Source organism: Boleophthalmus pectinirostris, unplaced genomic scaffold (assembly GCF_026225935.1).
Source record: "Boleophthalmus pectinirostris isolate CB_2022bp ecotype Guang Dong unplaced genomic scaffold, ASM2622593v1 HiC_scaffold_12, whole genome shotgun sequence".
In the NCBI taxonomy this organism is placed as follows: domain Eukaryota; kingdom Metazoa; phylum Chordata; class Actinopteri; order Gobiiformes; family Gobiidae; genus Boleophthalmus; species Boleophthalmus pectinirostris.
In genome coordinates this window covers 16,124,333-16,140,006 of record NW_026571018.1, presented here as the reverse complement: position 1 = coordinate 16,140,006, position 15,674 = coordinate 16,124,333, and the positions used below count along the sequence as shown (strand labels likewise).

Below are 15,674 nucleotides of genomic sequence, written 5' to 3'. Positions count from 1 at the left end.
TAGCCATGTTAGAATGTTTTTACTTCATCAGAAACATACATGGAGTTGTGTTTTGTTTCATTCACGTGAATATGTTTGAGTAATCCTTTATTATTAGTCTACCTACACCTCCAAAGCTCAAAATGCTCTGTTCCACCTCATGATGTCGTAAGGCAATAGTTTTCAAGTTAACTGCTACTTTTTACTTTTAGTTCAACAATTCCAGAGCTGATATTATGAAATGATTCTTGAGTAAGCGTGTGCATAGTTTCAAAACACAGTGGAGGACTTCCTGTATTGCCACATGACATCACAAGGTTGAACAGAGTGTTTTCTGTTTGAGAGAAAAACACTGCCTATATTTTCAGGGTTTGCATGTGTGTGAATGAAATCAAACAAAACTGCACGTTAGGGCTGCTCGATTATGGAAAATCATTATCACGATTATTTTGGTCAATATTGAAATCACGATTAATCAAACGATTATTTTTTTAGTTACATGATGCAAAAAAAAAAAACAAAACACTTTGGCTACAAATATGGACCTTAGAACAGTTTTGGGATGTGTAAAAGATAAAATGAATAAAATATACTTTGAACATGAAATAAGGCATAGAAAAACATAAGTGTATCCAAAATAAACTATATATCCAGCGGTTCTACAATCTCTATATTAAAAAAATATATATATATACTTATTTATAAAAAATATCCCAAAATAAACTGTTAAGCTAAATAATTTCAACTCGATTATATGAGTTTGGAGATCGTTTGACACACAAATCGAAATCACAAAATTCAAAATTCAATTAATTGCACAGCCTTACTACAGGTATGTTTTCATGCTTATAACAGATCAGAAAATAGCGTAATACGGACACTTTAAACTCCTGCTGTGTCCCATGTGTGACTTTGTTTTTGTTTGAGAACCACATGTAGCTCCTTCATCATTTTAAACCACACACTTGTGAAAACTATTAGCCCAAACTTGTCGCGTGGCTGCTCCTTGACACCAATGAATCGCTGAGGAGCTTTGTACAGGTTTGATAGAAGTATTTGAAGTTTGCCTGGAGCTCCAAACCCCTTTCATAAAGCTGGTTATCAGCACCCCACAGCCTGCACACCCACTCTGTCCCTGCGCCCATACCTCCTCCAAAGTCACCCTGCACCTCGGCTGTGTACTGTGTGTAGTGTTTACAGTTTAATCTCACAAGGAGTGCCAGACAAATCCTGGTCCCAGAGGAGAGGAAGAGCCCCAATCACCTCCACTTCACAAAGGGAGAGTGAGAAAGGACTCCTGGAGTGTCCTTCCTGCTTCCTCAGGATTAAGGAATACTTTCAGACTTATATGAGTCCGGATTGAGCCTCCACTGCTCTGTCCCTATCTCAGCTATTTCCAGCGTTAATCTCACCCACACAGTCCCCCATCAAAGTTCTGCTCTTCATTGAGGAGATTTACCCCACCAGCTGAGGGAGACTCCAGCTTTTATTGACTTTTTATACACTTTGTGGATTATTAACATCATTTATATGCAAATGAATGTTACATTATGTTTTTAGTCAGAACTGAAGGGAATAAATTAGTTTAGAAAAACAGAATTGTGGAGCAGAGGGGCAGGCTTTGGAGTGGACAGACTCTCCACAGTTCAAAGTGTTTCAAATAGGACTTGTGGTTTTCAGCGTTTTCACATTTACCGTGTTGTTATCTGGACAAGTTACACTGAGCCACATGTAATAAGTCACAGAAGCCTCTTTCATTTTGATCAAATTATGCCCATGAAGCATGGAACATGGATATTTTTATGATATCTTTTATGTGTACAATAAAAAATAACTAATTAAGGTGAGGTCAGAGCAAGTTCTTGAAATGTACTGTAATATTTCTTGTGACATTTTGCAAAAGTTTCACTTGGCATTAGGAATGAAGATGGTGAACAGGTCAAAGATGAGGAAACCACACACACCTAAGTCTCTGTATAGGCAGGGTAAAAGCTGCCTATACAAAAAAACATACATAAAAACTTTAAAATGCTGATATTTTCCATATTTTCTCTACTATCTGTCATAATCAAGGCCGTGTCATTAAATTTAATAACTCAACAAACAGAAAACCATACAATACACCTTATCAAACCTGAATATAATGTAACATTCATTTTGACTTCTGTTAAACTCTGAAGTAAATATTCACCTACCTGCCCTTTTGATCAGTATTGTAAACTTGGAGTGGAGTGTCAGATCTGTTCCATGTGGTGAGTGTGTGTCTTTCTTTATGTGTGTGGTTCTGGGACTAACTGTTGTGTTCTGTGTTGTGTAGGAGGAATCTGACGAAGTTGTCCCTGATCTTCAGCCACATGCTGGCTGAAATCAAAGCTCTGTTTCCTGGGGGACAGTTTCAGGGCGACACATTCAGGATCACCAAGGCCGACGCCGCAGACTTCTGGAGGAGATTCTTTGGAGACAAGTACGTTTGGCACAACATAACACATCATACTATATACCAAGGGTTAGCAGTTATTTTTCCATGGGGCCACATGAGAAAGAGAAAATACTGTGGAGGGCCGGGTCAAAATGCTTAACTCTGTTCAGCTCTGTTCATATTAATTGTATTTCTTTATAAAAGTCAGTAAATAGCATTGTTTGACGAGCCGATAAGACTGGTAAGAGTTTATGTTATGACTAAGCAATGAAAAAGTGAGATTGCCTTATTAAAAATGTCATTAAAAAAACACCTCTAAAATAAAATCAATGCAGCTTTAGTCCATGCAAGAGGTAAAATGATAAAATATGTTTATTTTGTTATTATATGATCTTAAACGGGCCAGTCAGAGTTGACCAAGTTCCCAGTGTGCTCATCATGGGGATATAAAACAAACGAGTCAGCAGAATACAAACGGAAGTATTTAAAGCTGCACTATGTAACTTTTTTGGGGGGGTCTGTTACCTGCATGCTTCTATGAATATGTCATTGCTCTGCTTGGAATGTCCCACAGTATGACATTAAACAGCTCTACCTTACATTTTTTCAGTTACAGGTGGTTTTATAGCTCAAAAATACTGGCATTCTGGCTGTGAGCAGGGTTGCCTCTTCACAGATCTGACCGGTAACTTTGTCTGGTTTGGTCTCCATGAAGATAAAACGTTTAATACCATACTGTGGAACATTCCAGACAGAGACATGGATGAAAACAGAAAAGTTATACAGTGCACCTTTAAAGCAGTAATTATTATTGATGGAAAAATATGAATTGAGAAATGAAAAAGTTGAAGTCTTTATTGTGAATTCTCATTGGGTGATGACAGCACAATTATCAGTGAATGTATTCTCTCATAGTGAATAATTCTGGCACTGGTTTATTCACTAATGATTTCACTGTATTAAACAGAGAACTGAGAATATGAAAAATAGAGAACTACTGAGTTGCAGTCCGAGTCAGTGTGAATGATCTGACTGATCTGAATATTAACAGAATCTTGACGATGAGATCCACATACAGAAATCTCTCCATTGCATCTGAGCCATTCTTAAAATATCAGAAGGAGTTTCCATCTGCAATGTTTGAACAATAAAAGAATGAGCTTAAAGGTCCTACATTACACAAAATTGACTCTTGTGAGCTTTAAAACATGTTAATATCAAAAACATACCTGAAATTGTGTTTTGTTTCATTCACATTCTACCTTTTACCTTTTGTTCAGTAGAAATTGGCAATTCCAGGGCTGCAATCATCCACATGATTCTAGTGAATGTGTATGCAGTTTACAAACACAGTGGAGCACTTCCCGTATTACCACATCACATTATAAAGCGAAATAGAGTGTTTTCCATTTGAGGGAAGAATGAAAAACAAACTGAGCAAATAGTATTTTATAACAGCCTGATATGGGCCCTTTAAACGTAGACTGTTCATTATCTGCGTTGAGTAATTCATTCTGAGATGATGGAGCCTGCTGCTGCTGAGAACTACTAGAGGTGCATAATATCTACACTATGTATTATTTAAATTGTTTTATTTCAGATCTTTTGTTATCCTTTTTAGCGAAACGTGCATTGACAGACAGGCTCATTCTGTAGCTACGTGTGGGTACTTCCCTTGGGCTTATATCTTAAAGATGCTATCAGTTTCCTGGCGGTTGAAGCGTGGTGAGGCTGCTTCATTTGAATGACATGAAAGAGCGTCTGTGCGGCTGAGACACACACACATACATACACAAACACATATACGCATACACACATACATATACACACAAACACATACATAGATACAAGCGTGATATGTGTAATTTTGTGATTTTTCATGCTTCTTCGGGAAAATACACTTGCGTTCATGTCATGTATCGGTAGTTTTCAAGTTAACAGCTCCCTTTTACCTTTTGTTTAGTAAAAACACAGTGGAGCGACCATTTCTTGAGACTATATAACTTTTTTTTCAAGCAAAATGTTTTTATTGTTTTCAAATGATCAGATATATACATATACATACAACTGGCAGGTAACAAACTCATAGATGTCACAGATCTGCAGAGCTGGACAAAAAAAAAAAGGAAATTCAAAATGCGAGTCTTCCACCAGAACAGATCCACATGAAGAATGGCGCAAAAAAGAATATTAGACAAAAGGACAAAATGTAAAACAACCTCACCGAAAATGAAAAACCCACCCACCCTGTCACCGCAAGGGTAGAATATTTATAACAGGTGTTTTATTTATTCACATGTAACTATGCCACAGTCTGTCCTTTTAAAGAGTTGAATACAACTGTATAAAACGGCCCCTTGGTTTTTCAAATGCACTAATATTTTGTTTCAATGAAAATCGTCCTTCCACCTGAATAAAATGGCTCAGCGTGCCATAAGTAATTTAAAAGCCAAAGAATATTTTTTGTACCACTAAAATCTACATGATCCTCCAAAACACCAAAAATCTCCAATGCAGGGTTTGGTTCCAACTAATATTGAATAGTTGGGGTATCTATGTAACTTTTTTTACTGAAGGGTTTGTCACCGGCTTGTCTCTATGGAGATGATATTAATTTGCATATAATATTTCCCAAAATGACATTAACTTAAGGCTGTGCAGTTAATTGAATTTTGATTGCGATTTCAATGAATCAATCAGTGTGTGAAACGATTTCCAGACTCATAATCAATTTGAAACGATCTTAACAAAGTTTATTTTGAGATATGTTTTATATTAATTAGAATATTTATTTACTTTTTTAAATATAGAGATTGTAGAACAGCTGGATATATAGTTTATTTTGTATACACTTATGTTTTTCTGTGCCTTATTTCATGTTCAAAGTATTTTGTATTCAGTTTATGTTTTATACGTCACAAAACTCTAAGGTACGTATTTGTAGCCTGAAATTATTTTCAATTTGAAAGTTTTGCATAAATTGTGAAATTGTGTTTTGTTTTGTTTTAGTTTTTTTTTTTGAGAGAGAGAGAGAAATGCTGAATAAATGCACTGTACAACTAAAAAATAATTGTGATTTCAATATTGACTAAAATAATCGTGATAATGATTTTTTCCTTAATCGGGCAGCCCTACATTAACTGCACAATTTATACAATCACATATGTTCTATCAAAATACCGATCACATACCACACATGTACATCAAAATACCTCAGAAATCATGTGTTTGTATTAGCAGTGCTGTGTCTCTCCACTTGTCTGACCTGTAAGTTGGCATAGTAGTGTCCTTTGCTTTTCTCTGCAGAGATACTAGATAAGTTTAATCTCATACTGTGGAACTCTCCAGAGAAAACATTCACATCTCCATGGAAACAAGCAGGTGGCTGACCCTCCACCAATATAGTTAAAATGTGCACTCTTAACCATTGTCACTACTTGCTTAACCTAAACCTATTTTAACCCATATCTGACCTTTAAACCATGTTATTGATCTGAGTACATGATTTTTGTTCCTCTAAAACCTTATTTTAGTCCTGGGATAGTCCTGGTTTAGATCCGGTGGTGCTTTTGGTCACAAATTTGAGAATCAATGCCCTAAAGGAGGAGACGCATATCGATTTCAGCGCTCACAATGTGATAAATTCCCTCCTGCACATAAATACACACAAATATATATACAAAAGGACACGCCCAGGCCAGCTGCTGTCTCTTTGTCTCTGTAACATCACAGCTGAGCCCGGGTCATGATCCTGTCTGCTCCAACTTCCTCTGATGCTTTTTCCATATCACTTAATACAATGGAAGCTGCTCATTTGTGATGGATTTTAATTGGTGTATATTTTGGTCAGACACACTCAAATGAAGCTTGTCAACACTAACGCTGATTAATTAGAGGTTGTTATAACCAATTACATAGACAAAAACATAGACAAAAAATAAACACTGTCTATTTATTTTATTATTTAGATCCTCATTAGTATCGGAAGCTACTCTTCTTGGAGTTGGGATCATGTTAAAGGGCCCATATTACACTATTTTCTGATCTATGTTTTAATGGTGTTTCCTCAAAAACATACCTGGATTTGTTTTGTTTCATTCACACATGTTTGACACACAAATCCTGCATATTTAGGTAGGCCTCACTAGGACTGAGTAATATGACAAAATAAATCATCCTTCTATTGAACTCTTTTTTTACATTCAAATTTAAATTGATCTTATTAAAACATATAAAAATGTCTTTCAGTATTCATTTCTGGAACATATATTGGCCTTTTCATCAGGTCCATTTAACACCAAGTAATTCTTCCTCTTAATTCTTAACTCTGCTCTAAATCTCACGCTTTTATTGACAGAGGATTGGCTGAGAACCTGCATTAAAAAGTCCTAAGATGATCATTGACGATTACAAGTAACTGAGTCTTGGTCTTGGTTAAAGTATCATCAACTACACAAAAAATATTAAAAGTATCAATACCATGATACTAAACAATACTAAATAAAGTGTCAAAAATATACTCTTTTGAACAAGTATCATTAATGCTAAAAATACATAAAAAGGACCAAATTTGACATTTGACATGAATATGTTTTGGTTTTTTTATTTGTTAAAATTATGATTTGAACTGTACAAGGATGAATTACCGTATTTTCCGGACTATAAGTCGTTCCGGAGTATAAGTTGTAGGACCACCTAAACCATAAAACAAAGTGTGACTTATAGTTTGAAAAATACGGTGGTGGCTTCTATAGCTAAATATTGGCTCATTCTGCTGTTTATTTGTTGTTATAATGTAGTTTCCTGGAGTTGTGTTTTGTTTCATTCACACATATTTACTACTTAAACCCTACATTTTTGGGTGGAATTCTTCTATCAAACAGAAAACACTCTGTTCCACCTTGTGATGTCATATGGTAATACAGGAAGTGCTCCACTGTGTTTTTAAACTCCATACGCCTTCACTAGAATCATTTGGATAATTTCAAGCCTAGAACCCCAATCTCTGCTGAACTAAAGGTAAACATTAGCTGTTAACTTGAAAACTACCGCTTCATGACATCACAAGGTGGAACAGAGCATTTGAAGACGTAGACCAACTAATTATAATGATTTTGTGTAATATTGGATCTTTAAGGGCAGTTTTCTTGTAACGAAAGTCAGTAGCACGTAGTAGATTGATTTCATTGTTGTTTAAATCCATTTAGTATTTTTTCTTGAGTTTTCAGACTATCCTAAAACCTTTTGACTGTATTTGCTAATGTGTGCATGTGTCACCATGATAACTGATGGGCATAGACAACCATGTAGAACACCCCTTTCATGATATTGCTGCAAAGTATCAATTAGCTTTATTCTTATCATCTATTCTCTGTTGTCAATCAGCTAAACATTATGTACATATGACCTCCATCACCATCAATCACTTATATGGACTTCACTATTTAGTACTTTGAATATAAATAATTTAACACTGTGTAGTTAATGCCTATAGACTTATATAAAAGTATGGCTTCAGATTTGATCTATTATCTATTTACATCCAATAAATCAACGTATATTTTGTTTTTGTCTCTTTTGAAAATGTCATTATTGCTTCCACAGAACCATTGGAAGCCTTAGCTCCTCTGTTAGCTCACTATTAACGCCTTTAGCTACTCGGAATCCAGCTTGTTTATTGACAAAATAGACATGTATTAATTTGATGAATAGCTTAATTTGCTGTGTTTGTGGCCTGAAATAGACCAGGGAGGAGATAAGTGGGAATCAAATAGCCACTCTTCTCTAAATAAACAACAGGCCGAATGAAGTTAATGGGAGGTAATTTTGTCTCAATCCTGCCTCAAGAACGACTCAAATGGGGTCTTTTGTTAAGGTTTTAATCTTTAGGTTTCTTACAACAAAATGTATTCTTGCTTTTTCCGCTGTGCTGGAAACAAAATAATTGCATTGTTTGTTTGTTTTTGGACAAATTATATATGTTTAAAAAGTAAGATTTCAGACTTATATTGTTAATCACTCTTCGGGGAGATGTTATTGCTTTGTCTGGATGTTTCACAGTATGGCTTTAAAGCTTTCTATTGACATGGAGATTAAACCAGACCAAGTTACAGGTCAGATCTGTGGAGAGGCAACCCCCGCGCTCACAGTTAGAGGAAAACCACTGAGAGCAGAGCAATGGCATATTCATAGAAACAACAAAATAAAGTGACAAACTCCCAACCCAAGAACGTACATAGTGCACTTTTAACACTTGAAAGAACTGATAAACTAATACAAGAATCAGTACAGACCTTGCTTGTACTTGCTGGTGTGGTATAGGATTTTGACCCCGCGGTGAGGTGACCCCAGGGTCAACATACCATATAGTATTTTGACCCCAGGGTCAGAATCCTATTTTGGTGTGTTGACCCCCCTATAGAATATTGACCCCCCCTATGAAAATCTATATTTTATTAATAAAGAACTTGATTTCTATAGAAAAACTTTGAATATTAATACTATATCTGCAAATTAAAACATATTGACATATTTAAAAGTGCTTTGTGAAGAACTCAGATGCATTTATTATATCGATTATAACTTTTGAATGTAAAAAATTACTTAGTTGTTTAAACATATTTTACTGAAAATGAGTAGTTATTAATTAGTTACTTAATCAAAGTGATGTATAATGATTTGGAATCTTGTTAAAAATAGACAGGGCTGATCAATTAAGTAGTTAAATAAGGGACATGAGAAGATTTAATAACACAACATTACTAAATTCAAGGTCGCTATCCTTACAAACCATTGTCTAAATTGACATTATTAAGGATTATCTGAATATAGCAAACTAAAAACCATAACAATGTAAAATACAATATAAAAAGTGACAAGATTGCTATGTATATGCAATTTTAAAAATACTTTACACAAAATACCAAGTCGTTATCCATCAAAACATTCCTTAAAATACCTTAAAAGAAAGTGAATATGTAGCAATATATAATAAAAGTAAATTACATGAGAATAATGATCATATAAGTAACTGCTAAAAAAAAAAGTAAGAGGAGTCAAAATCCTATGGGAGGGTCACTTTACTATAGCGGTATGTTGACCCTGGGGTCAAAATACTATCTCACACCAGCCAGACCCTTCTACATTCTGTTCAAATTCAGAAGGGTCTGAAACCTGACCACAGAGCGTGAAAAATCTTAGAAATTTTAGATGATCCAATCGCAGCTGCTAACAGGCTTTATTCACGCTTACGTCACAAACCAGGAAGACATTTGGAAACATGCGATGACAACTTCCGGTGGGCTCTGTTCACAGTAGTAAGTCTGACAAAATTTAAGAAAAATTAGTAAATGGTTCAGTTTTCTTCAACTACATGTCATTGTAGCATTCCGTTATGTTCGACCAATCAACCATTACAACCACAATTTCCCCAGTGACACACAACTCCGGGCACACTGGGTACATGCAGTTAGAAGAGATGCAAGATTAACAGCACATATGTATGCAGTCTTCATTTTACCGCTGATCACATTTACTTGTCATGAGCGGGTTTTATCACAGTCTGTAGGTTCACCGGAAGTTGTCATCGCATGCTGCCAAACGTCTTATAAGCGTGAATAGAGTCTATTTGTAGCCTTTGTCTCTCAAATACGAAAGATATCTTCTCTTGAAAACTCCCATAACATTCAGAACAAAATATGTAATTTATTTTACCTGAGATTAGTAATAGTTTGAAAATCCATGGTGTTTCTTAGTCCTTTATGTTGTTTTTTTCTCATGTTTGTTTTTGACAGGAACATAGCCTTTCTCTGATTGGTTAATTCACCTGTCAGTCATGGCCTCTGAAATCAGGGAAAGTTTTGCGTGTGATTCTGGCCTGGTCTAAACTACAGATAAAAGAATTTTCTATAAAAAGAAAGGATATTTTGTTTTCCTCAGAGGACATTCTAATAGCAAAATAATTGCAACTTGATAATTGTACCGACTTTAATTGCCATATATATAACTTCTCGCTCTTATAATGTATGGATTTAATGACTGTTTTTATAATTGTTTGTTTGGCTCTCAGATGAAGCTGTGTGGACTTTAGGTAGGGCATTGTTTTTAGTATTTATAGCTCTGGGTTCCACCGTTTAGTCATTACCTTTTATTGTTTACCGTTCCACTCTTTTCCTGAAAGCATTAAAGTGTCATTCATAAACCAGGAAGCGTTTGACTCTAACTTACGCTGTTAATTCATTATCACCTTGCACCTAAAAAGGAGCCAGTGCCCAGAATACACAACACACAATACACAATACACAATACACAATACACAATACACAATACACAATACTAACATTTTCTTTCAGCATTTCTAAGTCTTGATACTTAATAGTGATGGCTGTTTTTACTTGCTCGCCAGAAATCTGATCATTATCTGATTTAGAGAGTAATCTGATAATTAAAATGCCTTATACACAGTTACATCTGATGAGAGTGATCCGATTTCGATAATTCACATCTGTGCAGGTTTTGACAAGGACAATTATGCAAAAAGAACGACACAAGAAAGAACACTGTAAAGACAAACGTGAAAGAGAAATAATACAAATCGTTAAAAGTTATTATTGATTATTACACTGTTGTCATAGATCAGACTCTAAAGTCCAGTGTGTTATAGAGTCAGGTCATTCTGATCTTGTGTTATTTTCTGGAGTTAAGTTTTGTTTCATTCACACACGTAGACAGACCAGACTAAACCAAAGTTACTCAAACATGTGTGAATGAAGCTTGTGATTCTTGATACGGTTATGTTTTTGATGAGGTAACAGCATTATAACGTGGATAAAAGCTCACAGGAGTCAATTTTGCGTAATATAGGACCTGTAAAGTAATTTCTGTATTCTCGTCTCTCGTGATATTTTCTGTTTTTGTTCTGTTATTGTTCTAGTCCCAGGGCTTGTGTTAGTTGTGCCTGTACCGACTGTGTCTCTGTGTTCAAACCTGGGTTAATATTACATCTTTTACTTGTCCAGTTAGAGTCGTGTCCCCGTTAGCTGTTAACTTTGGCGTTGCTTTTAGGGAGACTTTATAATTATGAGCTGTGTGAGATGAAGCTGTGAGGCTGCTGGGCTCTGGGGTCATGGAGCTGTGCTGTGTGTGGACACTTCCTCATTATCCTGCTCTGTCCTTGTGTGGCTCCAGTCTCTATCCTTCTTTTTCCTGTTCCAACTTTCACCTCTCTCTCTCTGTCTCTCAATCTTTCTCTCCACCCCTCTTCCTCTCTCCTGTGTCCTTTGGTCTGTTTTCTTCTCTCCTTCCCCTTCTTTCCCTTCTTTCTCTTCCTCTTTTTCTGTCTCTTCCTGTCTCTTATAGCCCCTGTCCACTTTCTCTCCCTCCTTCTGTCTCTCCAGCATTCTCTTCTCCTCTCTCTCTCTCCATCTCTCTCTTTCTCTCCACCCCCTCTTCCTCTCTCCTGTATCCTTTGGTCTGTTGTCTTCTCTCCTTCCCCCTTTTTCCTTTCTTTCTCTTCCTCTTTTTCTGTCTCTTCCTCTCTCTTGTACCCTCCCACTCCCCTCTGTCGACTTTCTCTCACTCTTTCTCTCTCCCATCTCTCTCCCTCTTCTTTCCCCCTCTCTCTCCAACATTCTCTTCTCCCTCTCTCTCTCCATCTCCATCTCTCTCACTCTCCATCTCTCTCCCTCTCTAGCTTTCTCCATCTCTCTCCAGCATTCTCTTCTCCTCTCTTTCTCCATCTTTCTCCCTCACTCTCTCTATCTCTCGCCCTCTTTTTCCCTGTCCCCCCCTCCATCTCTCCCCCCTCTCTTTTTTCCTTTCTCCCTCTCCTTTTTTTATCTATCTCTCTATTTTTCTCATTTGTCCACTTTTCGCCCACCTCTATCGCTCTCTTCCTTGCACTCCCCCTTCTCTCTTCTTTACCCATTTTTCTCCATTTCTTTCTCCTTCTCTCTTCTTTCTCTTCTTTGCTCATCCCTCCCTCTTCCCCTCTCTCTCTTTCTCTCTCTCTTGCCCTTCCTTCCACCTCTCTCCTCTTCTCCCTCCCTCGCTCCGTCCCTGTGCTGCTGCTGTCTTATTACACCAGTGGAGTCTTCTCAGTAGCCGGGGTTATGACACGAGCTTGTGTCCTCTTCTGTCCGCCATTATCATCTCTCTGTGTAAACAATCTGTCCACCGCTCACTGTGCCTGTGCATCCCAGCTGTGCTTTATGACTCTTGTGCTGTAGTTTGAATCGTTATCTCTTCTCCGCTCACTGTTAATTAGGCAAATAGACTCAGAAATGCTGCGCTCACTGTCAGAGATCATTGCTACTTCGCAGTATATGTGTGAACTACTGCACGGGTAATTGTCTCGAGCTGGAAATGTAAAATGAAAATAGTGACATGTTGGAGATATAGACTGTAAGGAAGATCTATCGTGCTTGTGTCTGCTATATAGTTATAATCTATGACACCCGTGGATCATTATGTTATAATTTGCACAGTCTAAATTGGAATATTCATCTAAACAACTTAATAAAGGAAACAAGTCCACAACTGGGGGTTGATCAGTAATATGGCGTCTTGAAAATAAACGATTGCTCAAACAAAATCACTCCAAATACAACTTTGAGAGGATAAAAGGTGAAGGGAAACAACTATAACATGACTTAAAGCTTTGGAAAGTCCATTTTGCATAATAAGTCTAAGTTAGAAGATGAATTATTATCCAGAGATATATTTCTTTCTCACAGTGACAGTTTGAATTTGTCATTAAATTATTTACATAACAACATACCTTGATAATAATAAGTTGTATTTTGAGATACATCGATCCAACTTTTTCAGTCCTAATATCGATATTTTACTCAAAACTGATGAAAGCAATCTTTTTTCCTCAAAACACTTATTACACAATGTATCAAATTTTGTTACGTAACTGTTATTTGTCATGCTAGTACTAGGAATCTTTGTATGAAAAAACAGTTCAAACATTATGAGACATTCTGGGTCTACATTAGTCAGTAAATAGGCTTATTACATCCAGTTAAACATTGTACCATAACAATCAATACCCGATCCAGCAAATATTCAGTGTCGATTTATACAATACAAGTGTCTATGCATCATTAGTTTTGTTGAAATTGGTCAAATCACAGCTTGACATAAGGTTTTCCAATAAAGGTCCGAGATTACGTAAAACTGACTGACTGCTAGTGTTTGAATAAGTATTATTAGTCATCTCCAAAGCTCAAAATGCTCTGTTCCAACTTGTGATGTCATGTAGTTGTAGTCAACATTGGAAATTCCAGATCTGAAATCATCCAAATGTCTAGAATGAAGGTGTGTGGAGTTTAAAAACACAGTGGCGCACTTCCTGTATTAGCACATGACATCACAAGGTGGAACAGAGTGTTTTCTGTCTAAATATGCAGGTTTTGTGTGAATGAAACAAAACACAATTCCAGGTATGTGTAATGACCAAACATTATAACAGATCAGAAAATAATGTAAAACGGGCTCTTTAACAATTGTGCAAAATCCATTTCAAACTCCTGATACTTTGAAACTAGCACACTTGGAACAGTGTCTCCCTGTGCAATAGTTTTAAGTCCTGTTGAAAACTGTCCTCTTACTTTTGTCCTTCAGTGTTATTAGGGCAGCTTGTTCAGAGCAGTGGGCACCATAACAGTTTGCAAAAATAGTTCATGTTCTTCAAGGGAGCTTTTATATTGTACTGTAGAACAAGAGCCAACTGATGCTGCATGCACATCTGAATTTTGTGCTGAATCTAGTGTTGTCGTGATACTAACGTTGCAAACTTTTGACTTTGAAACTAAGGAATAAACTTGATACCCAGTACTGATTCTGATACCACAATGATATGCAAAAATTGACTCTTGTGAGCTTTGAAGCCATGTTAGAATGTTGTTGTTGTTGTTGTTGTGTTTTATTTCATTCACACATGTTTGAGTAACTCTGTCTACATCTCAAAATGCTTTGTTCCACCTTGTGATGTCATGTCGTGGTAGTTTTCAAGTTAACTGTTACTTTTTACCTTTTTTAGTTCAGTAAACTGACAATTCAAGGACTGAAATCATCCAAATGAGTCTAGTGAAGATGTATGGAGTTTAAAAACATAATGGAGCACTTCCTGTATTACCACATGACCTCACAAGTAGGAGTGTGCAAAAATATTGAAATATCAATATATCTTATTGTTTAATGTAATGATACAGTATCGATATCGTGGGCTGCTGTATCGATATATCGCCAAGAGTTTTTTTTTTTTTTGTATATTTTACAGAATTATTTTGTTACAGTGCTACAGTTTTGTTGCTTGTTTAATGGAAGGAAAATCGTTTATGCGACACATTTGATATTTTCACTGTTTTTATGATTAAAATGTTTGTGTTTTATATGAACTTTGCACAAGAAGTGGTTTAACAAAGACTTTTAGTATCACAGCCATGATTTAGCCTTTATTTTTTATTGAACCTTATCTAATTGATTTGAAATATATTGTATAGACTCAAAAGTGCACTGTATCGAGGTATGTATCGTATCGGCAACTTCTTAATGATACCCAGGCCTACTCACAAGCAGTGTTTTCAGTTTGAGAGAAGAACTCAGCCTAAATATGCAGCGTTTGTGTGTTAAAACATGCGTGAATGAAACAAACCATAATTCCAGGTATATTTTTGACAAGGAAACACTATAACATAGATCAGAAAATAGTGTAATATAGATCCCTTCTTTAGAGAAAAAAAATGATTTTGAACATTACGATGTGTTGCCATATCTGTGTAATAATTTTAAAGCTGTTCAGGAAAGGTTCTTTTCTGTTCTGTGACTGTAGCTTTTTTAGTATCGATACTTGCTCAAATCTGATTTCGATTTTTGACAACCCTGCTGCAGAACAACAGGGGCCTGATGGTTTACGCTGTTCTGAATTTTGTGCTGAATCACTGAGCGTAAAGTTCTAAATGTTATGAGCTGAGATGAGAGAGGGAGAGAGAGAGAAAGAGAGGGAGAGAGAGCACCTCGGAGGTAAAATGAAATCTCTGGCCTCATATACAGCTCTGCTCTGAGTGAGGAAACACCAGTGGAAATGTCCCACTAATGGACCTGCCACTCCTCATTTCAGAGCAGGCCTGTACTCTTTAGGCCTTTTACACCACTCACAAGACCACTTCCTGTTTCTGTTCTCCGCATTTGTCATCGTGTCATTACAGAAGCCAAGTAATGACGTTTTACCTGCAGTGTTTAAGAGACGGGGATTAGTTTGCATTTTGGT

The 15,674-nt window shown here is 36.4% G+C and overlaps 1 protein-coding gene across 1 annotated transcript in view; it reads left to right on the top strand.

Annotated features, from left to right (window-relative positions):
* cblb (Cbl proto-oncogene B, E3 ubiquitin protein ligase) overlaps nucleotides 1-15,674 on the top strand; it is a 94,229-nt gene that overhangs the window by 31,712 nt on the left and 46,843 nt on the right. Inside the window, exon 4 of the mRNA XM_055148214.1 lies at nucleotides 2,297-2,443. Within this exon, the coding sequence (XP_055004189.1) occupies nucleotides 2,297-2,443 (147 nt within the window). The remainder of the gene's footprint in view (nucleotides 1-2,296; nucleotides 2,444-15,674) is intronic.